Genomic DNA, 21547 nt, shown 5'->3' with positions numbered 1-21547 from the left:
CTCATTACACACAATTTAAATCATGAATAATATTCACTTATTAAATTCAGTTCTACATTGCTGTACTCGTCAAATGTATAACGCACTTCTCGCCTAACTCCTCACATTGTGGACACGAGTTTTCAGAAACTTCACCCTCTTGAATTGTAGACCATGAAGCTACAACTCCAGTATTCAATCCAGGGTTGGTATTCGATTCATTGTCGTTATAGATTTCAGTGTCTTGTTCACTTTCACTTTTTATTTGAATTCCGTCTAACAGGTTAGATTGACTTTGTTGTCCGGTAACTTTGTCGTCTATATTTTGCAAGTTCTCCATTTCAATTTGTAATGGAATGCTGCTTTTTCTACTGAGTCTCCGCAGAATTGAACTCTTCCTTCGGTTGGTCTTATCTGCACTAGTTTGCTCTTTATGTATCATTTCATTATGTGAACCCTGCGATAAAGGTACAAAAGGTTAAGAAAATGTTTCCACTTTTCAAACCTAAATCACATATCGCTATCCCCGGAGAACAAAGTGATAATCGCAACAAAGTAATATTTCAGGGAAAATAAAAAACATGTTTTCATTGATAAGTTTTTAAATACTGAACGCAGGTAGATTAATAGTTACCTTTATGGAAAGAATATTTTTCATAGGAAATTACATAGGAAATGAAAATATTTTCCGGATTTAAATCGCGAATATTTGTTTTTTCAAACAATAATAAATAAATAATAATTAGTGAAAATCGATCACCATGTTGGATTTATATTGTGGATTATCATTTTATTCTCGTTGTGTCTGAGCCGAAAACAAGTATTGCACCATTGACTTAATTAATCATTTTATTCTACGGGGTACAATAAAATAATTACATATCATCATATTCTCGTAAACATAGCAAGATATTTTTTTGGAAAGGTCTTTTATTCTGCTGATACCATGAAACCATGATATGATAATCAACTTTTGCTTTATTCTACGAACAGCCCGAACAGTTTGAAACGGGAATAAAATATGATAACTGCGTGTATCGTTATTTCGCGTAACTTTTATACGAGAACATAATTCTATTGTCATTTGTCGTATTAAGAAACGTAACTCATTTAGCTTAATATTACCATATAACCTTATTCTTGTGCACTTGGGCATGAGTAGATAATTTTATCTTTTAATTCTCTGGGGATAGCAATATATTTGTTTTATTTCAACCAATTCTTATTTCATCATTATCGTCGACCCACTGTTAGACACGGGTGAAGCGAACATGCGTACAGCTCCGGTACCTCTTTGGAAAATAGGGTGGGTACTGTACATGCACCAGTAGCGGCTCGGCGAGGTAGCCTAACCTCTTTGAGAACCGAATGAAGTCCGTGACACCGGTCTGAGACAACCCTGTACACTGGCTGATCCGGGGTCAGGACCTGAACCCTGAACCTAGAAGGTCCTTGCGCTGGGACAGATTTTAGTGCCCTTCCCGCAGAATCAAGATTAATAGGGAGTTGCGGGTTGATAAGAAGGGTTACTGTAATCAGAACGCATGTCGAAGATACGGGACTGTTAGGCACGAGTTGTCAGTGAGGACGTGGTTTAGGCCAGTGTCCGCCACACTGGCTCAATGCGGGAAGAAGAATTCACATATTTTTCAAGGATTGAAAAGAATACTTCTTCGACGTATAGGTTTCATTACAATGTTTTCCTTCAATATTAGTAAGAGGTTTGCTACATATATAGATATTAAAGCCATAGTTTGTTTCTAAACATTAGTATTTTGAATAGTTTTACTTACATCACTAAAACTGATTCGTGGTGTATTGGCCTGTGTGCAAGAAGTACACTGTAAACCGGTTTCACATCTTAAGCATTTTTTAAATGGTATGTTCGGTGGTTCACTAAGCCGCCTGCTGAACGACTTCTCTTTGTCAGCTATTTCTTCGCTATCGGCGAGGTCGTGGAGATTTATACTAGTAGATGAATTTCTTCTTAGGCCTAAAGAGGACTGTTAAAAACAGAGGGTTTTTTTATTAAAAAAGGAAGAAACTTAGACGTCTATAGCTACGTGTACACGTTATGGGTAGGTCACCTTTACGAGACACTCAATTATATACTTCGTCATTTGTAAAGACCGTCTGTCATATTCGCGTTATGCGTAGATATCTTGGCTACTTGGGATGCCTTGACGTGTTTTTAATTTTAAATATAACATAATACAGTATTTGATTCATCATTTTTTATTACTTCAACTAACTCTCATAAATATGTTGAAAATTAATAAGAAATTAGCTTTTCGATATTTCAACAGATTCCCTAGTAGATAGTAATGATCAAGTCAGTAATGGGAAGACGCTCTCTCCCGTTTCAGCAAAATGGTCATCAGTATTTAACTATGGCGTCATTAACATTAAAAAAAAACCTTGTGATGTCACAAACAAGTATAGCTCTTACAACGAAATTGAAATCTGTTTTCACATGAAAGCACTTATTTTTTGTTAATTGTGACATACTTTTTCCCTGTTGTTAAATTCTTAGGTATATAATCATCTAGAATTCAACGTGACATAGTAATTATAATGAGCCTTACTCTTCTGCGAAATGGACAATTTGAACTGGTGCAAAGTTTTCCTTCAAAGCATTTGAGACATCGTTTAGTCTCGAATAGTACGCTGATATTCGTGTCTGGGGGCGTCACTTCAATTTTCTCAACTTTCGGAACCATATCACTCAGGCTGCCTTCCCAATCCTTTCAAAGAGGAAAAAATTCCAGTTAATCATCATTCATTCTCGTTACTAAACATTAACTAAGAAATTCAGCAAATCTCCCAGCCCAAGCATAAACTTTCAACCAATCCTACTCTAGCCGAGACCAGCTAAATCAAAGACCAAAATAATTATAAAAAAAAACAAGCACACTCTATTATTCAACTATTTTACTCAGATAAAATGTTTTGTATGAAAAAAAAAGTGCAAATTATTTTTTATTTTTCTTACTGACTTTTGCTTTGGGACAGTCGCTGATACACGTTCTCCCCTTTTCCAGACATTTTCTACAAGATTGTATTTCCACCTCACTTGAAGGTTGTGATTCAGTAGACTTTCCTTTGCTGGATCCTGCCTCTGCGATTACGGGTGATGTTGCCGCATTCAACCCTTTTTCCTTATCATACGACGGATAAAATGGTAGTTTGTCCTGTCCTGATGATACTTGTGATTGAGTTGGAACAGCGGAATTTCCTGAGGTTCGTGTTGTTGATGGGTTTTCTTGACTCTGTGATAGTGGTTCATTTGACTTATCCGAGTACCTTGCCGATTGCCTGAGTATTGGTGGTTTATCAAATGGTGGCGGAGGTGGTCTGTCGAATACTTTTTCATAGTCTGATATTTTGTCACTTTTAAAACTTTTATGTGTACTTCTTGTTTCTGGTTTCCTAGTATCTATTGACAGTGAATCTTTTATTTCTGGTCTCCTACTATCTATCGACTCTGTATCTCTTATTTCTAGTCTCCTGCTATCTATCGACTGGGCATCTCTTATTTCTGGTTTCTTGCCATCTGTCGACATTGTATTTCTTATTTCTGATCTCCTATTATCCATCGACTTGAGTCTTTGCGGATCTTTGTCGGAATATTCTTGGGTTACGAGGCCCGGGTTATAAAATATATTGCCTGTTGGCTGAAATAAAAAACAAACACAAATAAAATACTATGTTTAATATAAATACGTACGTAAATACGTAAATACGTAAATAAATAAATAAATAATAAATAACGCACACACTCAACATAGCCCCGCACTAGGGAAACCCTGTGTCGCGGGTGCCATGGACACACATATAGACAACCACAAATTACACCCAAACTCACGAGAGAAATAATTGTAGGCCATACAAAAATTTCTCCCGGCCCGGGAATCGAACCTGGGACCTCTGCGTGGCAGTCCGGCATGGTAACCGTTCGGCCACGGAGGCAGTTATAAATTAATAATAAAAAAATTGTAAAATGTCACGCATAAGTCACGTGATTCCGGATGGGGATATGAGAGAAGAAAAATAAAATTAAGAAGCCACTTTTCTAATTTCGACAGCAACTTACGGGAAAAGCTGAACTTTACGTATAAAAGCATCCGAATATTGTACATATAACTAGTTTAACACCACTTGTAAAAAACCATGTGACTTGCAAATAAATGAATATGAATATGAATATGAATATGAATATGAATGTAAAAACATTTGGTGTTTATAAAATGCATGAGACGATAAGCTGTCGAGTGATGCCACACAATGCGTTGCATCGGCGTTGCGACTCTTGAGCAGTGATGTTACAAGTTGTGTTGAAACCACGGAAAAAAACAACAACGGAAGTGCCCTAAGCCTCGATTACCATCAGAACCGCTGTCGCCAAAACTCACACATTCTTAAATTGAAACACTACGTATTGATAATGATTGGTCGTTGTTTCAAATTCATAAAGAAATAACAAATTCTGGACTGTTAATACAATTTAAACTTTACCCCGTCGGCATATCGTTGAAAGTTCAATATCATCAATATCTATTGCAAGTTACGACGTTTTGGTTTTATATTGAAATTTCAATCAATATGCTGTCATCTAGCGGTTAACAGCTGAACGACGACGAATTCGAGATGTTTACTTAGTTCTCAAAAAAGAAGCGATCATATTGCAGCGATATAATTTACTTTCGTTTCTTGTAACAAAAAAATGATCACGACAAACAGAAAATTGAAAACTGATTAAAATTCAACAAAATAAGACAATGATGATAGAAAAACCACCATAGATAACATTACAAGTGCGACTATGATTTTTGGAGACAATTGACATGGTCATAACGTACAAAGCAAAAATGGCAGACTGAGCTCAAGTTTGTGAAACTCCGCGAACTGTTGGCAAACGTGCCACGCAAACTAAGCACTTCTACTGTATTTATAGTTCTGTGGTAAGCGGCGTTACGTTGCGACACCGCATTGCTCGTGTGGCAGTGCGTTGAAATTATAGATAGCGTTGTAATGACGCAACGCACAGGCATCGCACGTGTGACATCGCTCTTAATGTTGAATTATTAAAGAATACCTGCTGTCGGTGCTCGGCAGTACACGTGGCGTGACAATTTGAAGCAGACAGGGTTTTAGCTACGTCTGTAACCTGTAACCATCATCATGATCAAACTAAGAGGGTTTAGCAGTCAATGTGGGTTGGGGGCTTGACAGGTTTCAAGGGTAGTGAACCTTTGATGCACAGATTTACATAACGGTAAATTTTAGTGTGAAGATGTGCTTCACTATAGTTATAAGCCAGGGTTGTTGCTGATGCAGGTTTTTACATCAACAGAAGGTGATTTTAAGTATTTTAAAAAAAACTGAATCTGTCTACATGAAAAAGCTTTCAATTTTCTTTGGTATTGTAATAATATATTATTTACATGATTCTGTGACATTTGTTAACAAAAGAATCAATCTGCTTACTTCAATCGTTCTGGAATTTTATCAAAGTTATGTTACAATAATTGTAACTATTTCATTGAAAAAAACACCGACCTCCAAAGTTTTCTTACCGACTTTTTTCGATTTCCATGGGATCAGATTCAGACTTCTTGGTGGATTATTACAGCCTCTTTTGTACATTTTATATTTTTATGGTTGTCATGGTGACGGTCATTTGTTGACTACATGTCAATACCTATATAATTATGTAATCAACAAATCACTTGATACAATTGTCAAGTGAAATGTGGCCTTATTTGCGGAAATATTTTTTTAATTTGTGATTGCCGAAACAAACCCAAAACAACAACGTCAGCATCAGGGTCACCTCGAGAGTATACCCTTTCAAACAAGAACATAATTTTCAAAATCGGTCCACAATTGATGGAGAAATCGATGAAAATACTGACATGCCTATAAAGATTTAGGATTTTCCTCGATTTCCATGGGATCTCCTCATCAGCTTCTGACTTGATGACAATGGGAGCATCACGAGAGTTCACCCTTTCGAACAAAAAAATAATTTTGAAATTCAGTCTACATACAGCCGAACGTATTACCTAAAAACTACAATTGAGCTGCTTTTTCGGCGTACAGACTGTTTTTGGAAATTTCGGAAATTATTCCAGCGTGCTTTTTATGTCATGTAGTGATTCGAATATCCGAAATGAATCATCGATGAATGCGAATACGGACGCTGATATCCGCAACAACCCTGTTTTACACCTCGTAAATTGGAAATATTTGAAAATCAACAGGAATCTTATTATAGAAGTGTGTACATTGCCCCTTAAATCAAATTGTAACTTTATGAAGACGACCGTCAAGAATAGCCAGTTTATTTTCATTCCTAATAATACTATTCTTCTGACTGTAAATGAAGACTTTCATAAATGTACTGTGACACAAGTGTACATCGCTACACACCTAAATACCTAATTATCTCGCAAACAGGCTTTGTGGCTCAAATTTTAAATTGCCCTAAACGTACGTTTTTGGAGGACAAATATTCTATCAATACCGGTTTTACCCTAAAACATACTCGATGCCCCAAAAACAAAATACCGTATGTCATCACACAGTAAAAATAGCTAAAGTCATTGACTTACAATTATATGGACGTCGGGTCCGCGCTACAAGTCCGAACTTATAGGGCGTTAAAATCGTATACAGAGCGTCATTCACGCTTTAGTCTTCGTTTGTTCGACTGACAGCGAAGCAAGCAAAATTAGACAGTACTGCGATGACATTACAATTTAAATTCAACGTTTTAGCTTTTCAATATTCCTTTACATGTCACTACGTTTAAATAGGTTGATTTGGGACATTTTTTTCGTGGTTTTTGTATTAGACCCGTCGTCCATTTATTTGTAAGTCAATGATTATAAATAAATAAATAACGCACGCACTCATAGCCCCGTGCTATCCATGGCACCTGTCACGACCTGTCACGGGTGCCATGGACACACAGATAGACTACCACAAATGGCACTCAAACTCACGAGAGAAGTAACTCTAGGCTGTACAAATATTTCTCCCAGCCCGGGAATACAACCCGAGACCTCTGTAAACCGTATTCTCATTTGGGGTAAACCATATTTGTATTGGAAAAACCGCCGTTTAGGTTTTTGGGTTTCTCTCAGAGAAAAGTTTAAGGAGACTGGTATCATGACTGTGGCATCACAGTACAGTTACTCAAATATTTTGTATGCCTGTAAAAATATACATAATTTCGTTAAGAAAGAAGATCTCCATAATATTACCCTTACAACTAAGTCCAAACTCATGGTACCACGATTTCGTTTAACCAAAGTAAACGACTCTTTATGGGAAACTGTATACATTGTTACAATAAGATTCCGGAGTATATATTAAGTTATTGTAACCTAAGTTTAAAAACTACATTAAAAATATTTTAATTGAAAAGTCATATTACAAAATTGAAGAAGAAGAAGATGTTTGAAAAGACGACATGAGTCTAGATTTCAAACATATTTATTCAAACTGTATTTATTCCATAGCATTTAAATTTATTTGAAAAGAGCAATTTCTAGAGTTTCTTGCTCGTTTTTCTCAGAGAAATCAGCGTATGTAGTGTACGAGCAGTAACTTAAAAGTGACGTTTTTAAGAGTAAATTTATTTTCCTATGGAAGAAATGGTTCTTTGACTTTGACTCTGCGGCAGACCAGCATGGTAACCATTCGACCACAGAGGCAGTCAATTAATATGAGAGAGTGTTTGTCGGATAGTTAAGTGAAAAAATGAAACTTCGCTTACTGCCTCTGCCGTATTTGCCATTGCTTCGGAGAGAGCGTAGACGATGGTCATGTACACAGTTCTTGCAACTCCTAGACACCTGAAATGCATAAAACATTAGAATCAATAATTACAAAAACACTGAGGTGTAAAAATATTGTGATAGATTTGAAAAAGGTATGCCTGTGTAAAAGCTACGAAACAAATGCCTCAATTTCCTTACGTAAGTTTATAATAAAATACAGTTATCATTAATTCTTCACTATATACTCATCAAAAGTGTCGTCACTCATCATTACTGTAAATCAGGTTTTTTAATGTTTTTTTTTAACGCCAATGGATTTTTTTGCCCAATTTCATTTTCAAATAAAAAAAAATTTCAAATTCAAAAAAATTTCATTAAAAAAACCTAATTTTCAATAATTAACAAAAACTTCGTTAATAAATACCAAAACACTTGTAATGTGTGTATTAAAGATTAAGTAGAAGGTGATGACGATTAGAGGTCATGTACATTTTACAATTACCTCTGTGGCCGAACGGTTACCATCCGGGACTGCCACGCGGAGGTCCCAGGTTCGATTCAGGTCCCAGGTTCGATTCACGGGCCGGGAGAAATATATGCACGGGTCTAATACAAAAAAACAACGAAAAAAATGTCCCAAGTCAACCTATTTAAACGTAGTGACAAGTAAAGGAATATCAAAAAGCTAAAACGTTGAATTTAAATTGTAATGTCATCGCAGTACTGTCTAATTTTGCTTGCTTCGCTGTCAGTCGAACAAACGAAGACTAAAGCGTGAATGACGCTCTGTATACGATTTTAATGCCCTATAAGTTCGGACACTTTTTAGCGCGGACCCGACGTCCATATAAATGTAAGTCAATGTTGAAAATCTGTTGAAAACCACAGGCAGTTAAATATTACTGGCTTTTATTATGTTGCTCAAACGAAGTCAAAATTGCGACAGATTGGCGATAGGTCGCTGTCAAATTGTGATTTCGGGATGAAAGTCGGGTCAATGACCGCTGTTGACATACTAAAACTAAGAACTCAAGGAGCGCTCGCCGTGGCTGCGGGACAGCCCGCAAATTTGGCGGGAGATGATCGCAAGTTGTGCGGTTATTTACAATCGATAGAGATCGTCGCGGGCGAACCGACCGACCGATGCGATGCGTATAGTGCGCGGGCGTCGACCGCCAAACGCGCAGATGACCGCGCCCCGGGGGGTTCTACTAGCGCGGTAACAGTCCCTGCCAAGGGCGCAAAATGCGTCGTGAAATGTGTTACTAAACTGACATTCTACGGAGGCCGCGGTCAAGCAACGATGAAAATCGCTCCGTGAATTCTAAGCGTACAAACGTCACAAATTATAGATCTGATCTTACCGTGGCACGTACTCCAAATAATGGCACGGACAATTCGGGTGAATGCAGCGGTCATGCATTTGGGTGCCGTCGCGAGAATTGTCAATGCCACGCCTGACGAGCTGCGAATAAGAAATGCTTCTTGTAAAGCATTTTCTAAATGATGGCTAGCACAAGCCCCGCAAACTGTGCTAGAATCAAGGCTGTATCTGTTGGAGAGGAGCTTCTAAACACACTGTACCTACAGTTGGTACAGCACTTCAAACCACAACGATTGCCTGCGTTTGACCAGGCATCACGTAGAAGTAAAGCCGTTATTCTATTTTGCCTTTTATACATAAACTGAAAATAATACAGGCACTGTATATGATCGCACTTATAATGAAAATCTCGCATACGCGCTTTCACATAGTTCGTCTTTGCTGATTTTTGTTGAAGAAAAACAAACTTCTTGCTCAAGTAATATAGCACTTTACAGTACAAAAAAACATACGAGGTATTCACTCTCAATGCGATGCAAACGCGATACAAATTCGATAAAAACGCGATGCAATATACTTCTCAAAACATGTCATATTGTGGCATCCAAGTAGCCACTGTCATCTTTACTCATAAAATTTTTCCTAAACAAAATAAATAAATATTACACAATATCACATACGTTGCTCTGACCCCAAAGAAAGTAACTAAAGTACTTGTGTTAAGGAAATCGTAAACAAACTACGGTACCACAAATACACAGTTAGATAAAGTAAAGTTAGTTTTTTCTACATTGACCTGACCGGGGATCGAACCCGAGACCTTAGAGATGGCGACACCATGAAAATCGGTGCGCAAGTGACTCGACCACCGAAGTTTTCAAAAAGTCCACATACAGTACAACATATTGGGGCGTTTTTAAAGGTTCATGCAGTGCCATAGTACAGTATACAGTTTAATATTGTGACATTTTTATAAAAAGAAACAAACTCAAAAAGTTGTGCAATTACAAATCTATTTGCCAAGGTTTATTGTGATCGGTTACTTTTCGGTCGGTGCGTGAAATTGGATTCATCCCCTAGTTTGCGACCCTTAGTGGTCGTTAATATTTTTTTCAAATTTAAATGGGACCAACATCGAGGTACTAATTTCCAACAAAAAAACAATAATCGAAAACGATATTTAACTTCTCGCTTAAAAAAAACCGTAACATACACACAAAATGGGAACCTCCTTTTAATGCAATTGGTTAAAAAAGATTTATTAAAACTACAAGATTTTATAAACTTGAGGAACAAATGTCAAAAACTAAGCGTTATCTAGTGAGATTAATATAAAAACTTACGAAACTGAATATCAAAAATAGGATGACAATTAATATGATTAAATTCAAAACCACAGACATGACTCTCTCTACTCGTACGGTGCCTCCTGAAATCAAGCCAAAATTAAGATTATGGACTTTCCCAGTAATACTGTTACGAGATTTCATTCCAGTACTAGACGGTAATTTCAGAATGATAGTGTTAATAAATCCAGTAAACTAATAGCCATTTTTTATCCTGGTTTCCTAACATGGCAACACTGGAGAGTGGAGCTTCAAGCTGTGGATATTAAAGAACGATAGTAATAATTAATAAGATCTACTCTATCCGAAACTATATTTAACGCTATTTGTTTCTTAAGTGCCTGCTATAAATGATACCTTTGATATTTTTTTGGTTTCATAAAATATAATATTTTGACTACCTTGACTTGACTACCTTGGCTATAAGTTTGGGGAACCTATTTTCAAAATAGTTTCGAAAGTCTCGTTGTCCTCGACATTTTCGAGTACCGCACCTAGTCTCGATTTATTTCCCGAGACGCTGAAGTCTACGACTAAAAACCCTGTTAATCTGGCAATGCTCTGGTACCATGAATGGGACATTGTTTAAGTAACGAATTATCGTGGCGTCAAATGCCAGTGTAACTTGATAGTCTGCAAATCTAAGTAAAGCCTTAAGAGCGGAAATTTTTGTACATTTTCACATTTCTTACATTTTTCCGTCAACCGCTGTTTAATTGCTCCCAATCCACCTCAATTGCATTGAATCACTATAGCAAATTTAAGTTCTACATAATAATTTTATTGTTTCTGTCATTTTGTGGATTGTTTCGTAATTTAACTAATACTTATGTACAAAATTTGTATATTTATACGATAATTTTGAATGAGGGTGACATTGCAAATGACATTTAGAAGTTACTTTTTTTTTAAAAAGGAGTTGGTCGCGACATTTTTGGACACTGAACAACCAAATCTATGGAGGCATGCTAATACATATGCATAATAGGTAGAGAATATGCCCGTGGATAAAGGCGCTTTTCCACCAGCGAGGGAGACGTGGATTGAAAGTATGGAAAAATTTAAATTCTCATCTAGAGTATCTTCGGTGGCAATAGTCTGGATTGACGAGGATGGGCGAGGCGAGAACTGAAATATTTATTGATGTAATTTTGAGCCGTATTGCTGCCTAATTTTTCTCTACAATGGAAACACGATTTCTCGCGCGAGCTTGCGAGTGGCCGAACGATCTCGCGCGAGCTCGCGATGTCCGTTATTATCAATCGCGAGATTGTGGGGTACGTACGATTTGAGATGTAAAAAGAAGGCTTCATCTGATTCTTCTTCGGTTAACATATTTAATAATAATATTTTACGAGACATGTAACTTCAACCGCGTGTTTATCGCTAGAAGAGCTTAAGAACACTGAATCTTTACTATCCACAACCACAGTGCGAGCTCGCGCGAGATGTTAATGGCAATTTTTAGTGGACATAGGCCGGTGAGATTTCAATTCTCTTCTCGCCTCGTCTCGTCTCGCGTACCGGTGAAAAACCACTTTAAATATCCAAAATAAATATCGCATAAACTCACTTCAAGTATGATGATCAAATGCTGGTTTACTTTCAGAACATAACAAAAAGGTTTGACCTCGAAGGGCGTACTCTTTAATATTTTATGACCGCAGTACGGTACGCCTGAGCGTACCTCTGTTTATGTTGTTTAAACGATGTTTCAGAAACCGAAGGCCTGAGTAGTGGGTGCGAGGCGAGCGGGTTCCGCGAGGAGATAGCTCGGGACTACGCGGCGTTGCAGACGAGATTGGGTCGGGAGTTTTCCGACCGACGAGGCAAGCTATATGCTTGTAAGTACAGATGTAAAATTTTACACTCGCAAACTTGAGAATGATGACCACGATTTGGAAATTTCTTCAAACATTTCTTGTCTTTGTATATTTCGCAGCAAACGTCTTCCAACTGACGATGATGTACTAAAAATCCTTATTACAGCGACAAGGCCTGTGGCGACCGAGGAGCAGCTGTCAGCTGATTTCAGGAAGAAGCTGGCGGAGTGGCAGCGTATCAAAGGGGAGAGACAGCCCCCACCCGCACCCGCCCGAAAGGATCTAAGCGAGGACTTTCTTAAGAAGTGGGGTAAGAAAACCTATACCACAAATTAATTTTCAAAGCTGAACCAATGTTTTTCCAAAATTAACGACCACCATAGCACCATTTTCCAGTAAATTAATACTGTTTCACTTTATCTTCCATGAAGTAAGTAAAATGCAGCTGGCGTAACCCAGGTGACCCAGAAAGTTCTACGAGTTTCACCTGCTCTAAGCAAAAAGAAAGTGAGCGACACGTGGGTAATTTTTCAGAAGAGCCCATATTGTCAAAATATTACTTTCTAGAACATTGTGCGATATTTTAGGTTTTTTTAGTACACAAAGCATGAAAGCATTTTTTTCAGAATCTTTTCCGACATTTTGTGTCAAGTTCAGTTAGTTTTTATAAAATTCCAAATAAGTAATTTATAACGAGTTTCAATATATAATTTTGTTTATTAAGCAATAATGAAGCAAAACGTTGTACTTTCTTTTTACTTACACAAACTAAACAATAACTTAACAGCCAAGTACTGTATGGTCTCATACATTCTTCGGTACAACTCTGCGCACGTGGCGATCTACTTTAGCCACGTGTCGCAATAAACTTAAATACGTGATTCACAATTTATTTTACGTAGTACGTTACCAACTGTCCACCGATACACTACATCAAGGAAAGATTTGCCACCATAGTATCTGTATTTTACGTACTATAGACTTTTACCATTGTCGTTGCAAGTCTTTCTCTGCGTACAAGCCCATACAAGTATTTTACTTTGTTTTTTATTTTCATGGTAGTTTTCAAAGTAGACTGCCAACGTGTTACAACAAAATAAGGTCTCATACTTTAGTATCCCATTGGACATTTAATTAACGCCCGACGCAAAAAAAGGGGAATTATACTTTGAAACCTTTGTCTGTGTATCTATTTGCATTCTGTGGCATTGTAGCTCCCAAACGCTTGAAAAGATTTTAGAGCGGTTTTTTTTATTTATTTTAAAAGCAATTTTGATTCGGATAGTTCTTACCTTAGAGTTCGTAACAAAATAATTATGCAAATGTAAACAAAATACGGAGTAACAACTAAGAAAAACTAAGAAAAATATTTTTTTAACGACTAGATAATTAATTTGCTTCGAAAAATATATTACATTTCTGGTTTGGCACCTGTTTAACCGATTATTTTATCACCTACCTACATTGACTTACTAGATTGCTGTTTTCTAGTTTTATCTATCCAATTTTCATTAAAGAAATCTAATTAAGATGCACTTTATTGACAACCCGCGACATCGTGGTAACCATTCGGCCACTGAGGCACTTATATAAATTAATATAGTATGTAAAAAAAATTGGTAATGTAAAAAAATAAAAAGGTGCACCCTTCTAACATGAACAGTTTTGTCTTTAACGCTTTACTTTCAGACGAATGGAAACGTATGAAAGAAACAAACTCCGTTCCAGCATGGGAGGAAGAAGCGAAACCTGATGAAGTTCTCGTACAAACTTCCACGGGCCTGTTCAAATTCCAGGGTAAATTTAAATTTAATTTCTATTTTTACAATTAAAGGCCTGTTCAGATATAAGCGATACTCGCTACCACTGCGGATAGCGAAAAATACCGCGCGGTATCCTGTCGGGTATTTTTATAAAGTTCCGCGACTATAAGGAAACTGGTATACCGCGCCATACCGTCCAGTTAGGCGATATCTTTTCGCTTACTTTTCGAAACAGGGAGTCTACCGTTCCCCGTTCACCGTTCGACATCCGACCGAAACAATTACTGTCACATAAGTAATACTCGAACATAGCAAGAACTCGCGGTAGCAGTGGCAAAATAAACCCTCCGCACAGCCCGCGGTTTGTGGCGATTAGGTGACATAATAAATCAATGATTTCGCTACCCACAGCAGTAGTGATATCCACGTAGGCACAGATTATTACTTAATAGTTACTACGTAACAGATATATTACCCTCACACAAAATCGCAAAAACCTACGCTATAATAGCCTACTAAATATGTCCAATGACAGGCGCTCACTACCAGGAAAAAGGAATCTAAGCGTGCGCTAAGAGAGGTGAAAATTGCGTTGCCCGCCGTGCGGAACCGAATGCGCTAAGATTGTACAAGGATTGTAATGTAAATGAAAGACTTGTTGGACTTTGAAATTACAATTATTTATTTAATATTGGGTAATTATAATAAAATTATTATTTTTTTTTTCTAAATTCTCTGTTGTTGTTTTTTACTGTATCAAATATTCGGAATCGCGTAAATAATTTTAATAAATAGGCAATTTTTAAAACAAAATAAATCACATGTCGTCGGTAATTAAATATTAAATATGTAATTTTTCAATTTTCGTCCATTATAGTAAAGCTCAAGTTAACTGGTCGATTTGAAGTGAAACAGTTGACGACACCTGTCAATTGTTTCGAATTTGGGCTTGCCAATCGGAGCGCAGTTGTCACCGTAATGATTTGGCAGAATAGTTTTCAAACAAATTAATTGACATTTCGTCTCTATTTCTGGTTATATACTCGATTCTGTCTTGGTTTGCGGATATGGTCTGGAGTGTTATGTTGTGTCAGGTGTAGAGTGTACTGTGTCACCAAAAAGAGCCTGACAGTGCAGTCGAGCTACGAGGCTGATAATTCTGATTAAAGATTCTTCTGAAGAGATCTAAATAATCTTTTAGTACTAGTAGACTTTATCGTTTTTTATAAACACCGATTGGCTTACATTACAACCTATTGTACTAATGACTACGACATTCTTTTTCTTATTATATCCATGGCTTACACTATAATGTTTGCCATCGTGGTCGGCCAATCGCCGTATCTTACTCGCCTATTGTTGCCCTGAGTGCGCCAGATGTACATGAGACGAATGGTATGTCGTGTGGGAAGACTCCTTTCGTGCACCTCAATTACTATTACAGCTACAAGTGAAGACTGGAAATCAGTTTATCTTAATAACTTGTATTAATGATTGTCACTAATTTTCATAAAAAATACTATTATTCTTCGTAACATAAATTACATTTTCATAAATAAAATCTTTAAACTTATCATTCAAGACGCTCTGGAGCCCGTATTGTAATAAAGATAATGATTCTAAAAAATAAAGATTCTATTAAAATTAGCGGCATTATCCCATAGCAAAATGCCATGTGCAATATAAGGTCATGGACCGTATGCCATTAAACTGTGAAAGCAGCTGAAGTAAACCAAGCTAACGGTTTCTGCGTCTAAAATATGAGGTGATCACAGATACGATAAATTACTTATTTGTGGACCCCATAGTAAATTTAGCTAAAGATATACCTAAAAATACAACTGTATCTACAAGGTTCAATTTTTCGTTTTTAACTATAATGTTAGTGACTACTATATACTTAACTTTTGATAAGACATATAAATTTCTGTTTATCAGGAATTTCTCGTTCCTTCACACGAAAGCTCCACGAATGGGAAAAATCCCGAGGAATAGCACCTGAATATTCTACATCGGCATTGCTCCGGGCGGCACGAGCCCAGGGTAGAGGAAAGGCGCCCCCCACGCCACTCACGCGTACGCAATCTGACGGGAGTGTAGCGCCATCCGCTGCCGGCTCTGGACGTCTTCACGCTTCAAGTCTCAGTGTCAACGACGCTGATGACTTTGATTCGGAATATGAAAGGGATAATTCTGTAAGTTTATTTTGCATTCGTTAACAAGCGTCTATATCCCAATGCGGTGCAAAAGCCTACCTGAAAATGTCCTTTTCTTATTCGTAGTTACCTTCTAGGTAATCAGCATCTTGGAATAACTCGTTGATTTTTTTTCTATCTCACTTAAACATCAGACAATCGCTGTTTAAATTTGCAAAATTAATTAAGCAATAACAAACTAACAAATTGTACCAAAAATAGCTTTTGATGACGATAATATATATGTGAACCTTTATGAAATCTTGTTGTTCACTCACCTTGTAAAGTTTGTGACTTGCTTTTTACGCTCTTTTTTCCTGAAGTATCGATTACATAATATATACCATTAATTTGCGAACTATTACAGCTGGATGCTGACGAATGTGAAGGCGACCAGACTCGAGGAGCAGTTCTAGTAGAAGTAGAAGCCGAAGAAGTCTGCACCGCAGCGCCTCTGGTAGCAGTATCTCCTCGTCATACTCCGCAAAAACCTGTTTATACGTATGGTCAGGCGGAAGCACGCTTACTGTGTGAAACCAACGCTGCCGTTACGGGAACTGCTGTTTTACAGCCAAATGGAGCAGGTAAGAGGATTTTAGTTTTTTAATTATTGAATTATAAAGGCTTTTTTTAAATACGTCCGTGTAACAACACCTTTTCTGGAACAATTGGCGAGTCAAAGTAAAGGTCGTGCTCACACATTTAAAAAAAATGTACTTGTTTAGGATAGATTCAAGTTTCGTTACATCTCACCTAATACTAAGGAAAGAACTATACGAAGATGTACATCCACCTAGAAGAAGCTTATTCACTCATTAAATAAAATGTTTGAAGTTAAATTCAAGAACTTATTATTTCTCATTGTATAGGTGTCGTCATGATGATTCAACATAATCGTAAACCTGTTTCATAATTTCTACAGTTATTCTTTCAGATCCTCGTAGAGCTAAATCAAAAGGAGCCAAACCAAAATCATCCCGCAACCAGGTATTTACTTTTAATTCTAAATTGTGATTTTTTTTTTTTCAAAAAATAATACATTAAAACATCTAATCAAGTTTCAATCAGGCAAATCATTGATTGCAGCCGAAGACCGAAAAGATTAAAAAGAAAATTACAAGACAACCCAGTATTGAAGAAGATGCAATGTTTATAAGGAAAACTATTGAAGAAATCGAAAGAGGTAGTTCCAGTCGTCTCAAAGATCCAATAAGTTTTCAGACCAAAGATATATTTAATAAAACAGATGATCGGCAAATGCCATCTACGAGTAAAAGTTGCATGGGCAAAAATTCAAAACTAAATGACAGCATAGAGAGCAAAGGCAAGGAAATGGATGATGATTTAAAAGATGATAGCAAACGAAAAGATGCTGATAAAGGAAATGGTAAAAAGAAATCTAAATCCAGAGCTCGATTAGAGCGAGAACAGTCAAAACCATCAGAAACTGATACTGAACCTGATGTAGATACTGTTACTGTGGAGATCCCTAGACGAAGAAAAAGACCAAGACGTGCTTCGGAAAGACCGAGGACACCACCTATTTCTTTGCACTCAGATTCAGAAGAAGAGGTACGCTAATAATAAATTCAATGTTATCCAATAAGTTTATAACAGAAAAAAGACTAAGATAAAATAAGTTTTCATTCTTCTACAGGTATTTGTACTTAAGCTAAAAGCACCAGAGCATCGAGAAGGATCTCCTGAAGTAATTGTTAAGACAACTAGAAAAATATTCTCACCGGTAGTACGAAGTGGAGAATCAGTACCTCGAGCCGTTATACCAGTAGATGTGGAAGATCTAGACGACGTTGCACCTTCTTCAGGCCACAAAGGTCATCACAGTCACAGCTCAATATCTAAAAAGAAATCTGAAAATACTTCTGATAAAGGAAAACAAGAGTTATACTCAAGGTCAAAGAGTTCTGGTGATCTTCAAGAAAGTGAAGAACAGAGACCTAGAAGCAGGCCTCCGCTGCCTTCGTCACCGTCGTCACAGAGGAAACCTCAGCCTAAAGAAACTGCGCCATCAATCCGTATAATGATACAGAGGTATAATATGAAGATTAACGAAGAAGGTAAGAGCTGCAATAATGACGTAGACTGGGTATTTCAAGTTTATTGTTTCTTTCTTGAAACCAATCAGTATTCTTAGGTGAGTATGTTTTAGGTCACACCTCTGGCAACAGTAGTGGAGCATCATCTCCTGCTTGGAGATCTCCTATATCTGAAAGAAGAAGACCTCCCGATATGCCTGTTGGTGTTAATATTAGGTAAACCTCTTTAAATTGAGGATGAGCACATCTATTAGAATTATCTATAAAACTATTGATTTTCTTTCTAGAAACAACCCATTCCTGGAAAGGGAGGTCCAGAAATCCGCAAGTGCATGCCAACTATCCCGACGCGACCAAACATCTGTCGAAAAGCGTCTTGAACCAGTTGTGCAACAAGGTTTCGACGGAGTGTTAAAATCTCACAGTGCAAACGCTTTACATCCCGAGAAAAAATTAGACTCCCCACAGCCAATGAAGAAAATAGATCAAAGCCAAGAGACAATAAAATATAATACAGCGAGTACTGATACTATTGTGCCAGATTTGACCAAAGATTTGCCTCAAGCCAATCAAACGTCTGCCCCCCCACCAGTTTTGAGACAAATATCTGATACAATAGTCCCAACTATAGCGAAATTCATGGAACAACATCCAAGCTTTTTCGAGAGGTCCATATCGAATGTAGAGTCATCGATATCAAGAATCGAAGACCATTCTGCAGCAGCTAAACTTTCGGACAGGACGGCGAGGATTCGAGCTGCCAGAGAAAGGTTTTTATCTTCACCAACAGTGCAAATGAGAAGAGAAGGAACTAGTTCTACCAGTGACCTTAGACCAGGAGACAGGTAAGTGCCACCATTGTACTTACAACTTAATATCATCATAAAACTATTCAAAAAACTTAAAGGCTGGATCATTTCCTCCATCAACGCCTTTTCAAGTTGTGGACAATAAGTTTTATGGCGTCTGATTTTCTCTTCTGTTTATATTATGAATCAGATCGAGTAGAATTAGCTGCGAAAGTGATGTCACGGAGTCCCAAAGTTCTAATGCGCAGGAGTCGGGGCTAGGACGAAGCGCGTCTACGGGAATGGTTAACGTGGATAAAGAGTCCTGGCAACGTGTAGCAGAAGGTAAGTAGAGCAGAGTATTGTTTCAGTAGATGAAACGTCTTCATATTTACATCCTAGGGGTAACACTCAGACTTATTAATGCGGTATCGGCTTATGCCGGTTAGACAAAACTTTATACCCATACATTACGAGCGAAAAAGACGTTTCTTCATAGTCGCTATGTGAGATGACCATTCTGGATACGTACTACACGTAACCAGAATGTGGTGACTAATGCTGGATACGTACGTACTACACGTATCCAGAATTGGTCACCAAACTACATTTTAAACCTGTTTAGTTGTTAGACAATGCTTTATACCTATGCATTAAAATCGAAAAAAGTTTCTGGACCAATTCTGGATACGTGTAGTACGTGTGTATACAGAATTAGTCACCATACTTGGTGGACTCCAATAAAGTAATTTCAATACCAAGTCCATCTCCAGTAATGTTATAATAACATTTATTACTCTAAAATAAAATTAGTTTAGGGCATCGAGTATACAGTGTGTTGATTTGCATTCTCGCCATGTTTAAGAAATTAATAATAGAAATAATGCTAAATCATCTAAAAATATTTAAAAAACCATTCTGTTCAATATTCTGGTTAATTGTATCTAGTAAAGTTTTGCAAAATTGTCTCAAGTCGCATGCACCACGCAAGGGCAGTGACCCCGCTACCCGCTTCACCGATCGCTTATTTACCTATTTTTTAAATTATGTTTATTACTAGTATTGTTATAATTTACTATTTATTTACATTAATTAGAAAAGTTGACTAAAAAAAGCTTTTTGTAACTTAGGTTTGGTGCTTACCAACTTTATGTTACATGAAAGTATTGCTAGAAGTACCTAATTCCACAGCTGCTGGCTGGTTCTGTACCAGAGCCACCACCAGCGATGCAGAGATTCTCACGTGAGTTTTGTTTCAATATTAGACTCCACAACTTTGAAAGCACAAACTTCGACACTCGTATCCTCCGCGTAAACTAAACGTTTCACGTCATGCCATAAGAATAGACTTGCACGCACTTGTACTTGATGGTTGCAGGTTCTGGTGAACCTGGTAGCGGTTCTTTCTTGCACTACTAACTCTTGTTTACATACCAAACCACGTGGCATTTCGTGACAGACTAGAATAGAATGTATATAGGAGGTGAGCGTGACGTAAACGCAGTACGGGAAGCAAGGTCGACTGATCTACCAATCGCATGCTCGATACGACACTCCCCCACTGTCGCTACCCGTACCCCACCACCAAATAAATACTAAATGCGTTACTTTCTGCGCATTTAAGGTCATTGTACAAAATGTTGTCAATGACCTTCGGATCATTGTTTACCGCAATTAAATAAAAAATAGGAATTTACGAAATTTTGTTTTCGATTTATTTTTTTAGTGATTTGGGTACAGTTTCGGGTATAGGATGACCTCTGTAAACATGGCGAGAATGTAAATCGACACATTGTATAACCAGAAATAGAGACGAAATGTCATTTAATTTGTTTGAAAATTATTCTGCCAAATCATTACGATGGCAACTGCGCTCCGATAGGCCAGCCCGAATTCGAAACAATTGACGGGAGTCGTCAATTGTTTCACTTCAAATCGACCAGTTTAACTTGAGCTTTGCTATAATGAACGAAACTACATATTTAATTACCGATGAAATGTGATTCCGTTTGTTTTGTAAGCAGATGTTTTGCTACTTTTCACCACCGAATGGTACAGTCCCCCATTGTTAGAGATTATTATCTTTATTACAATAAATACTTACTTTTGGAATATACGGAGACGTACACCCAGGCTAGTTGTTGGCGCTGTACTATTTCAACTTTCTAATTTGTGATTTCAGCGCAAACGCGAGTTGATATTTAAAAGTGTAATAAGGTCCATTTGCCTGATGAGTTGCCAGGGATCGATAATAATAATAATAATAACGCACACACTCAACATAGCCCCGCACTAGGGAAACCCTGTGTCGCGGGTGCCATGGACACACACATAGACAATCACAAATTACACCCAAACTCACGAGAGAAATAACTGTAGGCCATACAATATTTCTCCCGGCCCGGGAATCGAACCTGGGACCTCTGCTTGGCAGTCCGGCATGGTAACCGTTCGGCCACGGAGGCAGTTACTTCGTTGATGGCAC

General features: G+C 37.5%; 2 protein-coding genes across 4 annotated transcripts in view; one reads left to right on the top strand and one right to left on the bottom strand.

Annotated features, from left to right (window-relative positions):
* Positions 1–21547, top strand: part of LOC113237786 — a 77687-nt gene that overhangs the window by 55813 nt on the left and 327 nt on the right. The window contains exons 6-16 of one of the 2 annotated variants that reach the window (XM_026474443.1): positions 12155–12280; positions 12426–12569; positions 13949–14056; positions 15961–16217; positions 16585–16801; positions 17152–17204; positions 17304–17789; positions 17875–18295; positions 18388–18490; positions 18562–19119; positions 19274–19407. In XM_026474443.1, the coding sequence (XP_026330228.1) occupies positions 12155–12280; positions 12426–12569; positions 13949–14056; positions 15961–16217; positions 16585–16801; positions 17152–17204; positions 17304–17789; positions 17875–18295; positions 18388–18490; positions 18562–19119; positions 19274–19407 (2607 nt within the window). Of the gene's footprint in view, positions 1–12154; positions 12281–12425; positions 12570–13948; positions 14057–15960; positions 16218–16584; positions 16802–17139; positions 17205–17303; positions 17790–17874; positions 18296–18387; positions 18491–18561; positions 19120–19273; positions 19408–21547 lie in introns of both variants that reach the window. The other variant, XM_026474442.1, reaches the window with a different exon arrangement.
* LOC113237787 lies at positions 38–11306 on the bottom strand. Of its 2 annotated transcripts, XM_026474444.1 has the most exons (9): positions 11129–11306; positions 10434–10519; positions 9131–9231; positions 7763–7841; positions 5075–5146; positions 2976–3653; positions 2565–2723; positions 1773–1982; positions 38–436 (listed from the first exon to the last, which is right to left on the bottom strand). In XM_026474444.1, exons 2-9 carry the CDS (start codon positions 10491–10493, stop codon positions 53–55), a joined length of 1743 nt encoding a protein of 580 aa, XP_026330229.1. In that variant the 5' UTR covers positions 10494–10519; positions 11129–11306; the 3' UTR covers positions 38–52. The 2 variants fall into 2 exon arrangements, with proteins under 2 accessions (XP_026330229.1, XP_026330231.1); XM_026474446.1 differs by lacking the exon at positions 2565–2723.

This window comes from Hyposmocoma kahamanoa, unplaced genomic scaffold (genome assembly GCF_003589595.1).
Source record: "Hyposmocoma kahamanoa isolate Upper Pololo Valley unplaced genomic scaffold, ASM358959v1 94, whole genome shotgun sequence".
Lineage (NCBI taxonomy): Eukaryota > Metazoa > Arthropoda > Insecta > Lepidoptera > Cosmopterigidae > Hyposmocoma > Hyposmocoma kahamanoa.
The sequence above is the reverse complement of the archived record's forward strand: the minus strand, read 5'-3'. Positions and strand labels throughout refer to the sequence as shown.